The sequence below is a fragment of the Salvelinus alpinus genome, chromosome 26 (genome assembly GCF_045679555.1).
Source record: "Salvelinus alpinus chromosome 26, SLU_Salpinus.1, whole genome shotgun sequence".
NCBI lineage: Eukaryota > Metazoa > Chordata > Actinopteri > Salmoniformes > Salmonidae > Salvelinus > Salvelinus alpinus.
This window is the reverse complement of record NC_092111.1, coordinates 17,737,169-17,751,225: the sequence shown is the minus strand read 5'-3', so window position 1 is coordinate 17,751,225 and position 14,057 is coordinate 17,737,169. Positions and strand designations below refer to the sequence as shown.

Sequence of the window (14,057 nt, the reverse complement as noted above, 5' to 3'; positions counted from 1 at the left end):
TGGGCGTTTCCATCAAAATGATATCGGAGAAAATACCAAAGTGCAACCAACCTTGGTAGCTCAATTATTTTCAGCACATTGACAATGAAATGAATATGAAATGTTACGTTTAATGACAATGTATACTTTTGTATAACATTGAGAATCTTTTTTATTTAACCAGGCAAGTCAGTTAAGAACAAATTCCTACATGGACAACTGAGTTAATGGATATGACAATATATACTTTTGTATAGCATTGATATTCAGATTTTTTAAACTGAGCCTTTATTTAACTAGGCAAGTCAGTTAAGAACAAACTCTTATTTAGTTAATTAGTTATTTTACACATGAGCTCTTTGTAGCCAAGAGAAAGTGACATAAAATATTTGAGTTTTCAACAAGTGCTTTATGTAGCAGCTAGCTGTGTATTCCTCTGATATACAGTAATCCCTCGTTTATCGCGGGGGTTACGTTCCGAAAATGACCCGCGATAAGTGAAATCCGCGAAATAGAAAACTTCTTTTTTTTTTACAATTAGCAACTATTACATGTATACAAATACAGTGACTCACGTGTAGGCCGTTTCACTGCTCTTCAGACTGGGCCGCTGCATCCTGACTGCGCTCTGCAGTGTTCTCTTCTTCTGAAGCCCGCGGTGCAGGTGTGTTTGTTCGGGAGAAGAGCATAGTGATAGGCAGCTGTTGTCGCTCTTTTTTCTTCTTTGCAAAAAGATCCTTGTACACCGACATGCCACCATCGATTACGTTGGAGAACTGTAATGAACGGCTCATCAAAGGGTCCCATTCCTCAGCTACTCGCTTAAGTTCAGTGGCCATTCGCACCATGGTTGCTAAGCGACCAAGCGTTAGTCCTTCCTTCCTTCCTGGCCAACTTAATGTAAATTTGCCAAGCTGTTTTATGTACGTACACATAACTGCACGAGACGACAAAATGATAGCACAATTCGTAGCATGTTTTGATACAAGAAGCGGGAGTGAGTTTTTAGCGAATCAGAATGCAGAGCACAATGCACCAAAAAAAAATAAAAAATGCATTATGAAAATCCGCGAAATAGCGAATCCGCGATAAGTGAACCGCGAAGTGGCGAGGGATCACTGTATTTTGATATCTGTGGTGGTGTGAAACTCAGTAACAGCTTTCCAGATGAGGGTTTACTGATAAAGTCAATAAGAAACAACTTTGTTGATAATTATTTGGTATGATGATCATTAGTGACAAAAGTATCAAATAATATACAACTATGACAAAATATGTTCAACAAATAAATGTTGCTTGGTGCAGTGTGTTGAGAATTACAAAGTGCCAATTCCACTCCAGTATTAGGCCATACAAACAGGAAACAATAGCAGTATAAAAACATCATGTTAAGTTTTACTCAAGCTTGAACATCATATACTTCAAATCATACTATTGGTGAGAGTACAAGTGTGATGATTAATAACATTTTCCTTATAGCAATTTAATTCAACAGGTGACCACGCAATAAAATAAAGGGAAACACTCAGAGGCACTTGAAAAACAGAGTCTTGAAGAAGAAAGGTCTTCAGATCAATAACACAATTTTCCTTTTTCAGGTGTCCGCATCCAGTCTGATTTCTTCAGCGTCTTCACAGCCACTTGATAGTGAGAGAGCCAACACTATTTTGCTTGTTGAAACTGTCAGATCCTCCAGTCCAGAGGACACTAGTATTATTGTCTATAGTCAGGTCCAGAGCCATATCCATCTATGGCTCTGGTCCAGTCAAGACAGCCATGCAGACTGAGGTCACCTGACCTAGAGGAGTCAGGCTGACCATTGCATGTGCGATGTGTGGGAGCTGTAGGCATCTGTTTCAAGTAGCCTCCTAAAATGGCACCCTATTCCCTATATAGTGCACTATTGTTAACCAGAAAACAATGGGTAATACAATATGTAAGGAATAGGGTGCTATTTGAGACAAACTTTCAGTGTCCTGGGTGTGGGGTGAAATAATCATCTGTTCTCAACACTGGGGGAAGCTCCTGATGCTGCTGCCTTCTGGGGCTGGCTGGTTTCTGTAGAGACAAAAGTTATGGATTTAAATTAAATACAATTGTCACATGCGCCGAATACAACAGTTGTAGACCGTGAAATGCTTAGGTCAGAACAACTACCATTCAATAATAACAATTATGGGGCCTCCCCGAGTGGCGCAGCGGTCAAGGAGGCGTCACTACACACCCGGGTTCGATCCCAGGCTGTGTCGCAGCCAGCCACGACCGGGAGACCCATGAGGCGGCGCACAATTGGGCCAGCGTCGTCCGGGTTAGGGGAGGGTTTGGCCGGCCGGGATGTCCTTGTCCCATTGCGCTCTAGCGACTCCTTGTGGCGGGCCAGGTGCATGCACGCTGACTTCAGTCGCCAGTTGTACGGTGTTCCCTATGACACATTGGTCTGGCTGGCTTCCGGGCTAAGCAAGCAGTGAAGCAGTGCGGCTTGGCAGGGTCGTGTTTCGGAGGACGCATGGCTATCGACCTTCGCCTCTACCGAGTCCGTACAGGAATTGCAGCGATGGGACAAGATTAACTATCAATTGGATATCACAAAATTGGGGGAGAAAAATTGGTAAAAAGTTAAAAAAAAAAGTGCAATTAGGGAGAGATATGAACCAGTATCTGTACTTTAGAGACTTCTATAAAGCCCAGAAAGATTTGATTCAAACTCCCATTCACCAGCTCTGCAAGTGTTATGTCAAAATACGTTCGTTGATCACCAAATATGGAGTTTCGCTGAGCAACCATCTTTGTGATGATAGTTGCCCAGTACAGCACTGGGGCCAAGCTTCCTGACATCCAGGACCTCAATGCCAGGTGGTGTCAGAGAAAGGACCTAAAAATTGCCAAAGACTCCAGCCACCCTAGTCATAGACTGTTCTCTCTACTACCACACAAGTGGTACCAGAGCGCAAAGTTTAGGTCCAAAAGGCTTCTTAACAGCTTCTACCCCCAAGCCATAAGACTGCTGAACAATTAATCAAATGGCCACCCGGACTATGTACATCCACCCCCGCTTTTGTTTTCACACTGCTGCTACTCACTGATTATGAAATATGCATAGTCACTTTACCCCTACCGACATGTACAAATTACCTTGACTAACCTGTAGCCCCACACATTGACTCAGTACCAGTACCCCCTGAATATAGCCCCGTCATTACTGTTATTTTAGTTTAGTCAATATTTGTTAAACACTATTTCTTGAACTGCATTGTTGGTTAAGGGCTTTTAAGTACGCATTTCACCATTTCATGTTTTGTATTACTTTTATTTAACTAGGCAAGTCAGTTAAGAATAAATTATTATTTTCAATGACGGCCTAGGAACAGTGGGTTAACGGCCTTGTTCAGGGGCAGAACGACAGATTTTTACCTTGTCAGCTCGATCTTGCAACCTTTCGGTTACTAGTCCAACGCTCTAACCACTAGGCTACCTGCCGCCTCCATGTGACAAATAACATTTGATTTTGATGTACTCCCGTTATGGACATTTTTTTTTATAAGCAACTGCAAAAAATGCCTCTTCGGCACCTCCAATGTTTTGAGCTGTTGTAGACTTTCGACCTGTGCGTGGCAATAATGAATGATTGGAGGTGCCAAATAGGCTTTTTTTCCAGATGCTTGTAAATTTTTATTTATACCTTTTTTTGGAAGTACATACTGGCATAAACGGGAGTAAATGAAGATAGTTGCTCAGCAAAACTCCACATTTGGTGATCAGCAAACGTATTTTGACATTATAACGCTTGCAGAGCTGGTGAATGACAGTTTGAGTCGGAGCTTCTTGGGCGTTAGAGAAGACTTTGCTAGTGGCATCACTACAGACCCTGGTTCGATTCCAGGCTGTATCACAACTGGTTGTGATTGGGAGTCCCATAGGGCGGCGCACAATTGGCCCAGCATGGTTTGGCCAGGGTAAGCCGTCATTGTAAATAAGAATTTGTTCTTAACTGACTTGCCTAGTTAAATAAAGGTTAAATAAAATAAAAAACACAGAGATACTGGTTCAGGGGGATAGTGATTAAGTATAGGAATACAGCATTTACACTCCAAATGGATATTGCCTTAATGGTTGACTGAGATGTGCATTGATTGATTGAATCCTCACATTTAGAAAGCTCGGGACACTAATGGTACGGAAGATCTTTCTGAAGGCGCCCGGCAGGGTTCCTTGTTCCTTCTCTGCCTGAGTGACATGCTCCTCCATGACATTCACATTGGCACCCACCATCTTCACAAACACCTGGACACAACACCAGGGAACAGGGTCAGATACAGAACTACCATACCTGTGCCCCAAATATAGAGAATAGGGTGCCATTTGGTACACAGATCATGTCAGGATTTCAATGACATCATCCTGGTTTTTAACAATTACGTTAAGTAAATCACACTTACATCCAACTTGTCAATCTTTCTGTATATTTGTCTCATCTCTTCTGATTTTCTATGTATTTGAGGTAGGTTCTCGTTGACAATCTGTGATGTGTCGTTGCGGATCTATAACCAGTGGAAGAAAATTACATTTCTCACCCACTTTCACAGACAACGACAAGAGCAGCACATACAGGGATGTGCAAGAATGGCAATATACCATAAAAAGCTATGTATCAAACTACAAAATACAGAAATACATTTCCAAGTAGTAGGACCGAACAGCAACAACATTCTCAGTAACAGTTACAGAAACATTTGACTTGCTCTAATTGTAATATGTTGTTTATCTACTTTAGTTGAATGCACTGACTGTTAGTCACTCTGGATAAGCGTCTGTTAAATGACCAAAATATAAATATGAAAATTAACATAGCAAAATTAACTGCAAAGCACATTGGGTATTATTGACCGTGTCAGGCAGAACTCTTTAGAATAATACTCAGCATGCTTTGCAAATGCAAATTTTTACATATACAATTATATTTAGTTCATTTAGCACAGGGGTGTCCAACCCTGTTCCTGGAGATGTACCTTCTTGTATGTTTTCACTCCAACCACAGTTGTAACTAACCTTGTTCAGTTTATCAACCAGCTACTTATTACAATCAGGTGTGCTAGATTAGGGTTGGAGTGAAAACCTACAGGATGGTAGCTCTCCAGGATCAGGGTTGGACAGCCCTGATTTCGCAGATTCTCTAATCACACCATAGTGCCATCAGACTTCTGATACCAATGCAGGGTGAGAGGTGCCCACAAAACTGAAGCGCTATAAAAAAAAAAAAATGGTATAGAAAAGGATTTTGAAAATACAAATTACAGCTCTTGAAAGTATCTTGTTAAAAAATACAATAGAGTGCAGTTCAGCCTTGTGTAATACAAATTACTCAAGTAAACGAAATACATATTTCAAATACTGCCGATCTCTGAGCACGTACCATGTGAAGCATTCCAACAAATTCATCCACCCTAGTAAGCATTTCCTCCAGACTTTTCTCCAAACCCAGGATCTGTGGGGTATAGAAAGCAGGTCATGGTTATAACCAGTCAAGTGACATTTCTCATCACGTGTATCCAGTTATAGCTAGCTTTGGCTAGCGCTATTGCACCTCCCAGCATAGACAGGATGATATATTTTACATCCATCGGAAAGGTTGATTAATTCTAACCTCGTCTCCAGCTGTATCTCTGATGTAAGAGGAGTAACTGAGGGCAGTGTGTCTCAATATCTCATCCTCCTCGTTGTGGTCTGGGTCCGTGTCGGGTTCCTCGGAGTTGAAGCTCGGACTCCGCAAGACTGCTGCGTCGAAGCTGGGGCTTTGCGACACGGTACCATTGCTTAGGGCCTCGCTCAACATGGATAAACTGCTCACACTCTGCGACACGATGCCACTGTCCCGACTCACCTCGGCACTGGACTCCTCCAGCGGGGAGAGAACATCTACCCTATTTTCCAACCTAGGCTCCATCTTTTTCCCCTTTTGTTTATTTTTGTTTTCAGCTACCGTGTTATGATTGTCAGCTGATTAAATCACGTGGTTGAATCTGTTGATGGCGGCTTACAAGGATCAAGTAGAACTAAGTGAAAAGGCGCAATTTTAAATAAGGTCTCTTTCTCACTAATTTCCTCTGAAGTTGAATACTGAAATCTGATGACTCAATTGCCATTAGAAACGTGTAAAAACACAGGAATCCATGAGTCAACTTTCTACAATAGAAAATGGGAATGAAAAACTGGACAGCAAGTGCATTTTAAACCTTTATTTCAAAATGTATCTCCCAAAACTTACAAAACAGTAAGAAAATATAAACACAATATTCACAATACAATTCAAATTAATTGCATTAAGGGTTTGAATTTCAACTGTGGAAATTAGTTGAAGTGATACTTACGGATTACTATGTTGAAAGAGCAACTAGGCCTACTAAATATTGATTGAGCAATTACAGATCAAGCCCTAATATCCATTCAATTGTTGTTTACATTTGAGTGCTCAGTACATATCTGGACTAAAATGAATTAAAAAGGCACAAAGTGTTTTACAAACCTTTTCTCCAATATGTGTGGAGAATGTATAGCAATGTCTATACAGCATCATCACCATCTCATAGAATAAAAACAGTCCAGTTTACATGATATGCTGAAATATTCCCCATCATAATCATCCTCGTACCATAATACCTCATGGAATTATTTGTTCATATGTCATTGTTTTTCCCTTGTAAAAATCTATTATAAAATCCTTATGTACATTAAAAAGAGACAGTAAAACAATAGACATTATTCCAGAAAAAAACTAGACGTTTCTGTAATAAATATAAAACCTGTAATATTTCCTAGGCGTGAATATGTTGGCTCACACTGAGTCGATGGTACAGGGTACTACCAGAAGGGGGAAGTGACCAACACATTATAGCACTACTCAATAGGGTTGAACTGACTGTGCATAGTAAAGATATGCATGGAATAACCTCACTATGGTCATAAGAACAGTGCCAAGGTAACCAAAGCAGCCTATGGTGAGAGGAAAAGGAAAGAGCAACAAAAATGACATATTTGTGAACCAAAATAGGGTGATAATCCAATGTTAATCCTGGTACTAACATGGAGATTTAAAAGAGTTGAAACAATAAGACTGCTAAAAAAAAAAAACGACTTTGCAAACCTTGACAGCTTAAAAGCCTTGAACTACAATGTGAATAATGGTGAGAAGAATCCCATACAAAAATCAAACCACCGATGGATGGCTTAGTGTCCCACATAATCCTTGTACTCTATGAAAGTTAACCATACCATGGATGGATAGATTACGTTTGTAAACCAAAGTACCACTGGATCCGTACATGGATCTCAATGTGTGTGCGCAACACAGTGTAGGAAAGTGAATGAGTGAGGTTAAGCAGATGCAGGTGTTATCACCTTCACCTCTTAGCAGTCCTGCCTGCTGTAACAGGGTTCACATCCCCCTGCCTGCGGTAACTAACAGGGTTCACAGCCAAGCAGATGAGTTGAGTAAAGATAAGGATTCATTAGCGGTGAAGTGAGAGGAGTGCTAGTCAGATAGTGGCTTTTTTCCAGAGAGCATGTTGCATTCCTGGAGCTCCAAAAACAGACAACCAGTGGAGAAGACGAAACAGGATATAGACTATGTTCAGTGTAGGAAGTATTGCTTGATAGCAGTTCAAAATGTACCAGGTATAAATGACTGCTGGTAAGGGAAGTAAGAGTTTTAGTACATGTGATGATCCAACACTTCTCCTTATTAAAGCTTAGAATAATTTATTTGAGAAGATAAATCTGTGAATACACAGGTAAAATACAGAGAATCAGTAGACAGGCAGCATTGTACAGAAACACAGAATTGTTCTTAAAAACAAAAGCTCATAGTTGGTCCCAAAAAGGAGATAGAGGTTCAGATTAAAAGTGGCCACTAAAGGATAGCAGGTGAATCCCATCAGGCTTACACATTAGTGGCCTAAAATGCTCATTTACAAGACATAGAAAACCTTAAAACTCAAACAATACAGAATAAACTGTCCTTATTTGTTTTATAAAAAATGTAACAAAATTAGTAGGAGGTTTGAGGAACAACGTTCATTCTCATGGTGGGTATACCGGGCAGGGGATGCTCCAGCTCACGTCCAATGTGTGTGTGTCTGTGTGTATTATTAGTGTAGGTGTGTGTATTATAGGGTGATGACGGTGCCATCCTCTTCCACCCCTCCCCGGGGCAGGGCCAGGCTGTGTCGAGGGTCCGTCCTCATGGTGCTGAGGATTTTGTGCAGGCTGCTGTTGCTCTCCCGGAGGGCTGGGTTGCTGCTGTGGTGCTGGGTTTGGTGATGCTGGGGGGTCTGTAACTGGGGGTGCTGGAGGTTCAGGTCCCTGTGCAGCATGTAGCTGAGGCTGCCGTGGTGGGAAAGGCCATTGAGGCTGGGCTGGGAGTGGGAGGAGGGCTGGGAGTGAAAGGAGGAGGTGGAAACCACAGAGAGGGGTCGGATCGGGGGGTTGGTGGGTTCCACGGGGGCCTGGGGAGGGGCTTGGGTATGGGAGCGTGACGTTCTTGAAGCCACGGACACCATTGATGCGCTGGAGCGCCTCGACGGCCGCTTGAGGCTGCTCTCGATGACGATGTCTGACTCCTCATCGCTTTCCAGCTCGTCGGGGTAGCCGTGGGCACCGGTCGCCATTGCTGCGGTGGACAGGCTGGGGTAGCCGGTGGAACCGCTGCTGTCTGACGACTGACCGGAGCTGCCGGATATCCGGCTGGCTCGCACCACATTGTTCCGCTGGTTCACCGGCTTCACTGTGACAATCAGGTTGTGACTGTTGGCGATCATCATGTCCGTTACCTGGTCTAGCGTCTTCCCAGTCACCTCAATGCCGTTGACCTCCAGGACCTCGTCATTGACGGCCAGCAGGCCCGTGCTCTCAGCCAGGCCCCCAGGCACCATGCGGGAGATAAAAATCCCAGGCACCTTCTCCAGGCCATGGGGCGTCACCCGGACGCTTGTCCCATCCCGGATGTAGAACCCCAGGGGTTTGTCAGAACCATGGCGGTAGAGACGAACGCGGCGGTGGGACTCTGGCAAGATGTCCACATCGATGATGGAGGAGACTGGCCGGAAGTCCTGCGGCATGCCAATGCGGATGTGAGGTCGCTTCCTGTTGACGTCGTTCCGCAGGGCCACCACAGCCTTCTTCTTTCGGGTCAGAGAGTGAGTCCCATAGCTGCTGTAGTCAACCTCCTCTGAAACACAACAGGAGAAATAGAACTGGTTAGAACCTTTTCTGAAACCCAGAACAGAACTGCTAAGAACTGAAACACAGAAAATATAGAACCCCTTAAGGCCTCTGGAAGACAGGAGAAAACAACTGCTCAGAACTATGTCTGAAACACGGAACAGAACTACTTAGAACAGCTTAGCTCTCAGGAACACTTCACTTGAAGCATATGAGCCTCAAATGGTGAGCAGATGTTTTCCTTAGAAAGAACACAATACATAAAGGTTCAATTTGTAGCAAGAAATGTACGCAGCGCTCATTACCATACACGTCAACAGGTCTTAGTCCAAACTCCTCTAACTCTACCCCTGGGTAAAGCAAGCATAAACCCTTCATGTTTTTAAAATGGACAAATGACCCAAACACACATAAAACTGCAAGATGACAACATGAACACAGATGAACTTTATTCCAGACTTGGGACATCAACACAACAGAATAGTGAAGCTGCCAATACTTTCCAGATTGCAGTCCTAGAGTCATTAATAAAACGCTGAGGGCAGAGCAGAGCTGACAGTGTGGGGGTGTGTGTGGGGCGTTCCTGTCTGTGCTGACAGAGCTGTCCCGCTTTACTGGTACTGCTTAGACAGCTGCTGTTGGGGAGGCCCTGCCTGCCAAGCCAAACCATGGCCAAAATGGGACCAGAGTCACAGCGTACTGACTGTTTACCAGTCCCACTATAAAGAAACACCCACACAAGGAGTTGAGGACAATGGTAAGTTAATCATTAAAACTCCTCAGCTTGTTTACTGTGAAAGCCTTTCCCTCCACTTCAGAACAAAGCTTTAACTGGGCTGAACTTGTGGCAGACCCTGTTGCACTCTGGGCCATAGAGAAAGTCTGACGAGTGCTGTGCTGGTCTGGTGTAGCTCTGCAGTCAGTGGGGTGGAACAACAGAGCCACAGGAAAAACAGTTGTAATCAAACCAAACACCAGGATGGGATTACAGTTGGAATACCGATCATTCTGATCTTCAGTTGTACACGACTCGCTGTCTGCAAGCAAGGGCAACGAAGTGTGTTCACGCAAAACCATTTTTCACAGTTCAAAAAATATATAAAAACATTTCAACCAACCCAATATGTCTAGGCTTAGGCGGTATACTGGGGTATTTGAAGAAAAACACAAGATGGCTTTTCAATACCGTCAAAACTACTTATTTGAAGTTGTTCAATACATTTGAATATTTATAGCAACTTTTTAAGTTAATACCTACAGTCAACTTTTGCAATACGTTAGGAGACAAAGCAGATTGTCTTTTTCATTCCACCCCTCACATTATGAACAGCTGAACCAGTCATGTGTTTGTTTGTAAATAGCACAACGTGAGAAAGCAGGAGCTGGTGAGTCCATAGCGTTGTATGTCTATAGTGAGTCTCTGTTGTGCAGCGCACATGAGGTGATGAAGTTACACCTGTATGCAATTCACTACTACATTTTTGCCATCAGATATCTTACGTCTTTCTGCCATGTTTGAGAAGTCAAAAAGCTCTGGATGAGTTCCGTACAGGTGCCATTTTTTTCCCTGTGCTTCCTACTAGCGTTTTTTTCATTCTCCTCCTTTCTCCCCTCTGCTCCTTGTACACAAAATGCTCTTCCTTCAGAAAAGCATTCATCACAACTTTGTTCATTTGCACAATTTCTCTCGTTCACTTCCGATTGTAAAATGTAAACACTCACTGAAAATGACATTAGGTAGCTACTATCTATCCAACTTGACAATGACAGGAAGAGAAATAAAGAGAGACATGGAGAGACAGAGAATGCCAGAAACAGAGATACAGTATGATAGTAAGAGGACTGCTCAGGCATAATAAACTCATCCTGTGACCTTCCTCTCAGGACATGTCTGTACTGCTAGCTGTGTTGATCCAGATCCAAGGAGGAAGTTTGTCCGGACAGTGTGAAGCACAGTGCTGCAGGAACAGGAACTAGAGGTGCATCCACCACTTCCATGGCAATGGGCCACGAGTCATAGTCCCTACTGGGGTGGACACTTGCCTGGGTGAATGTGTTTGACGTTATAGCATATGCAAGTGGGATAACCATATGGTTACATGGTATAGATGTGTTCCCTCTGCTGGAAAAGTGTGTTACTTCCTATGCTAAAGTATTTTTGGGGGCCAATTCTCTGTGCTAATAGTTTCAGTGGGAGTATTTTGTGCACCACTGTACTGAACCTTACCTCCCAGGCCGACTAATGACTTTCTGCATCTCCTCCCCACTAATGACGGAATCTAATGACAGGACACAACACACTGTTTTAATAACACTGTTCTGAAAGCAAACTGCTGCACTCCTTGCTACAGATACAGATGGCCACAGCTAGGTTTGCAAAGGGTCGGTAACTTTCCGGTAAATTTCCAGAATTTCCCCGGAAATTTTCCATGGGAAGTTAAGCCCGGGAATTTGGGGAATTTTCCTTAAATTCACCAAAAAAGTTAGCTAATAACAGTGAACATTTTTTGTGGGATACATATAAGGCAACTCTAGGTATTGTGTCATTTTGGTTAAACTATCCCCAATTCAATGGAATTGCAACCCTCTGCATGCACAGTGCATTCTTCCATCACATGTACAGCTGATTCTCAAGATCTTGCACACTAATGAGATGCTATTGAGCCCACACTACTACACTGTCTGAGTCAAGGACTACATGCTTTCTGGTAAGTTTTGATTACAATACTGGGTGGGATGAATATATTTTATATGACATACATGATTTTTTGTTAACTAGTAAATAGTAGCCTACAGCAAAGTGTGTTTAAATCATTTCTAACTTGTTAATCTCTCTTGGGTAGGGGGCAGTATTTTCACGTCCGGATGAAAAGCGTGCCCAGAGTAAATTGCCTGCTACTCAGGCCCAGATGCTAGGATATGCATATTATTAGTAGATTTGGATAGAAAACACTGAAGTTTTTAAAACTGTTTGAATGATGTCTGAGTATAACAGAACTCATATGGCAGGCAAAAACATGAGAGAAAAATCCAACCAGGAAGTGGGAAATCTGAGGTTTGTAGTTTTTCAACTCTTGGCTTATCCAAGATACAGTGGAAATGGGGTCATATTGCACTTTCTAAGGCTTCCACTAGATGTCAACAGTCTTTATAACCTTGTTTGAGGCTTCTACTGTGAAGTGGGGGCGAATAAGAGGGGAATGAGTAAGGTCTCTCCTAGAGTGCCACGAGCTGACCATGCGCGTTCATGTGAGAGTTAGCTTGCGTTCCATTGCATTTCTGAAGACAAAGGAATTCTCCAGTTGGAACATTATTGAAGATTTACGTTAAAAACATCCTAAAGATTGATTCTATACATCGTTTGACATGTTTCTACGGACTGTAACGGAACTTTTTGACTTTGTCTGCACCTAGTGATCGCGCATCATGAATTTTGATTACTGGGCTAAACGCGCTAACAAAAAGGATGTATGTGGACATAAATGATGGACTTCATCGAACAAAACAAACATTTATTGTGGAACTGGGATTCCTGGGAGTGCATTCTGATGAAGATCATCAAAGGTAAGTGAATATTTATAATGCTATTCTGACATCTGTTGACTACACAACATGGCGGATATCTCTTTGGGTTGTGTTGGTCTCTGAGCGCTGTACTCAGATTATTGCATGGTGTGCTTTCTCCGTAAACTTTTTTTGAAATCTGACACAGCGGTTGCATTAAGGAGAAGTGGATCTAAAATTCCATGCATAACAGTTGGATCTTTTAGCAATGTTTATTATGAGTATTTCTGTAAATTGATGTGGCTCTCTGCAAAATCACCGGATGTTTTGGAACTACTGAACATTACATTGGCGCGTTAACTCAGATTTTTGGATATAAATATGAACTTTACCGAACAAAATATACATGTATTGTGTAACATGAAGTCCTATGAGTGTCATCTGATGAAGATCATCAAAGGTTAGTGATTCATTTTATCTCTATTTCTGCTTTTTGTGACTCCTCTATTTGGCTGGGAAAATGGCTGTGTTTTTCTGTGACTTGGCTCTGACCTAACATAATCTTTCGGTGTGCTTTCGTCGTAAAGCCTTTTTGAAATCGGACACTGTGGCTGGATTTACAACAAGTGTATCTTTAAAATGGTGTGAAGTACTTGTATGTTTGAGGAATTTTAATTATGGGATTTCTGTTGTTTTGAATTTGGCGCCCTGCAGTTTCACTGGCTGTTGACGAGGTGAGACGCTACCGTCCCACATACCCTAGAGAGGTTAACAATTTCTGCTAGTAAGTTTTTGCTACCATGTGGGTTTTAGCTTGCTTGAGCCTGCTAACTGAGGAGTATTAATTCACCGGTTTCCATACATGTTTCATTTTAAAACTTTTTTTTATCTTACAAAGGAGTTTAATCAAATTTGCTTAACTATTTATCTGTACATGGAATTGTATATTTAAAAAAAAACTATTTTTTGTCTAATCTTTACAGGAAAATGCCACGGGTACTATCTGATGTGTGGAGACATTTCACTGTAGCTAATATAGAAGGAAAACCTGTGTACATTTGCAAATACTGTGCCAAATCATATGTGAAGAATGCAACAAAGATGCAGAATCATCTGGCCAAGTGCATAAAGTTCCCTCAGGGCTCACAACAAGCAACCTCTGACAAAAGTCCCTCTACTTCTATTCAAGGTGAAAATGATGATTCAGACACCTTATCGATTGCAACAGCTCATGGTCCTCCTGGAATCAGAAGCTTTTTTTTGACTCAATGGAGGAACGTAGTCAGAGAATTGCTGATGAATGTCTTGCTCGAGCTATGTATGCAGCTGGTTCACTTCTGATGCTCACAGGCAATGTGTAT

General features: G+C 42.3%; 2 protein-coding genes across 2 annotated transcripts in view; both read right to left on the bottom strand.

The window, feature by feature from the left end:
* Positions 1 to 1,354: 1,354 nt before the first annotated feature.
* On the bottom strand, positions 1,355 to 5,993 carry LOC139554872 (biogenesis of lysosome-related organelles complex 1 subunit 4-like). Its single transcript, XM_071368097.1, has 5 exons — positions 5,621 to 5,993; positions 5,390 to 5,461; positions 4,416 to 4,517; positions 4,126 to 4,260; positions 1,355 to 2,037 (listed from the first exon to the last, which is right to left on the bottom strand). Exons 1-5 carry the CDS (start codon positions 5,918 to 5,920, stop codon positions 1,948 to 1,950), a joined length of 699 nt encoding a protein of 232 aa, XP_071224198.1. The 5' UTR covers positions 5,921 to 5,993; the 3' UTR covers positions 1,355 to 1,947.
* A 204-nt stretch (positions 5,994 to 6,197) lies between these two features.
* LOC139554856 (partitioning defective 6 homolog gamma-like) overlaps positions 6,198 to 14,057 on the bottom strand; it is a 41,701-nt gene continuing 33,841 nt past the window's right edge. Inside the window, exon 3 of the mRNA XM_071368062.1 lies at positions 6,198 to 9,199. Within this exon, the coding sequence (XP_071224163.1) occupies positions 8,139 to 9,199 (1,061 nt within the window). The 3' untranslated portion in view covers positions 6,198 to 8,138. The remainder of the gene's footprint in view (positions 9,200 to 14,057) is intronic.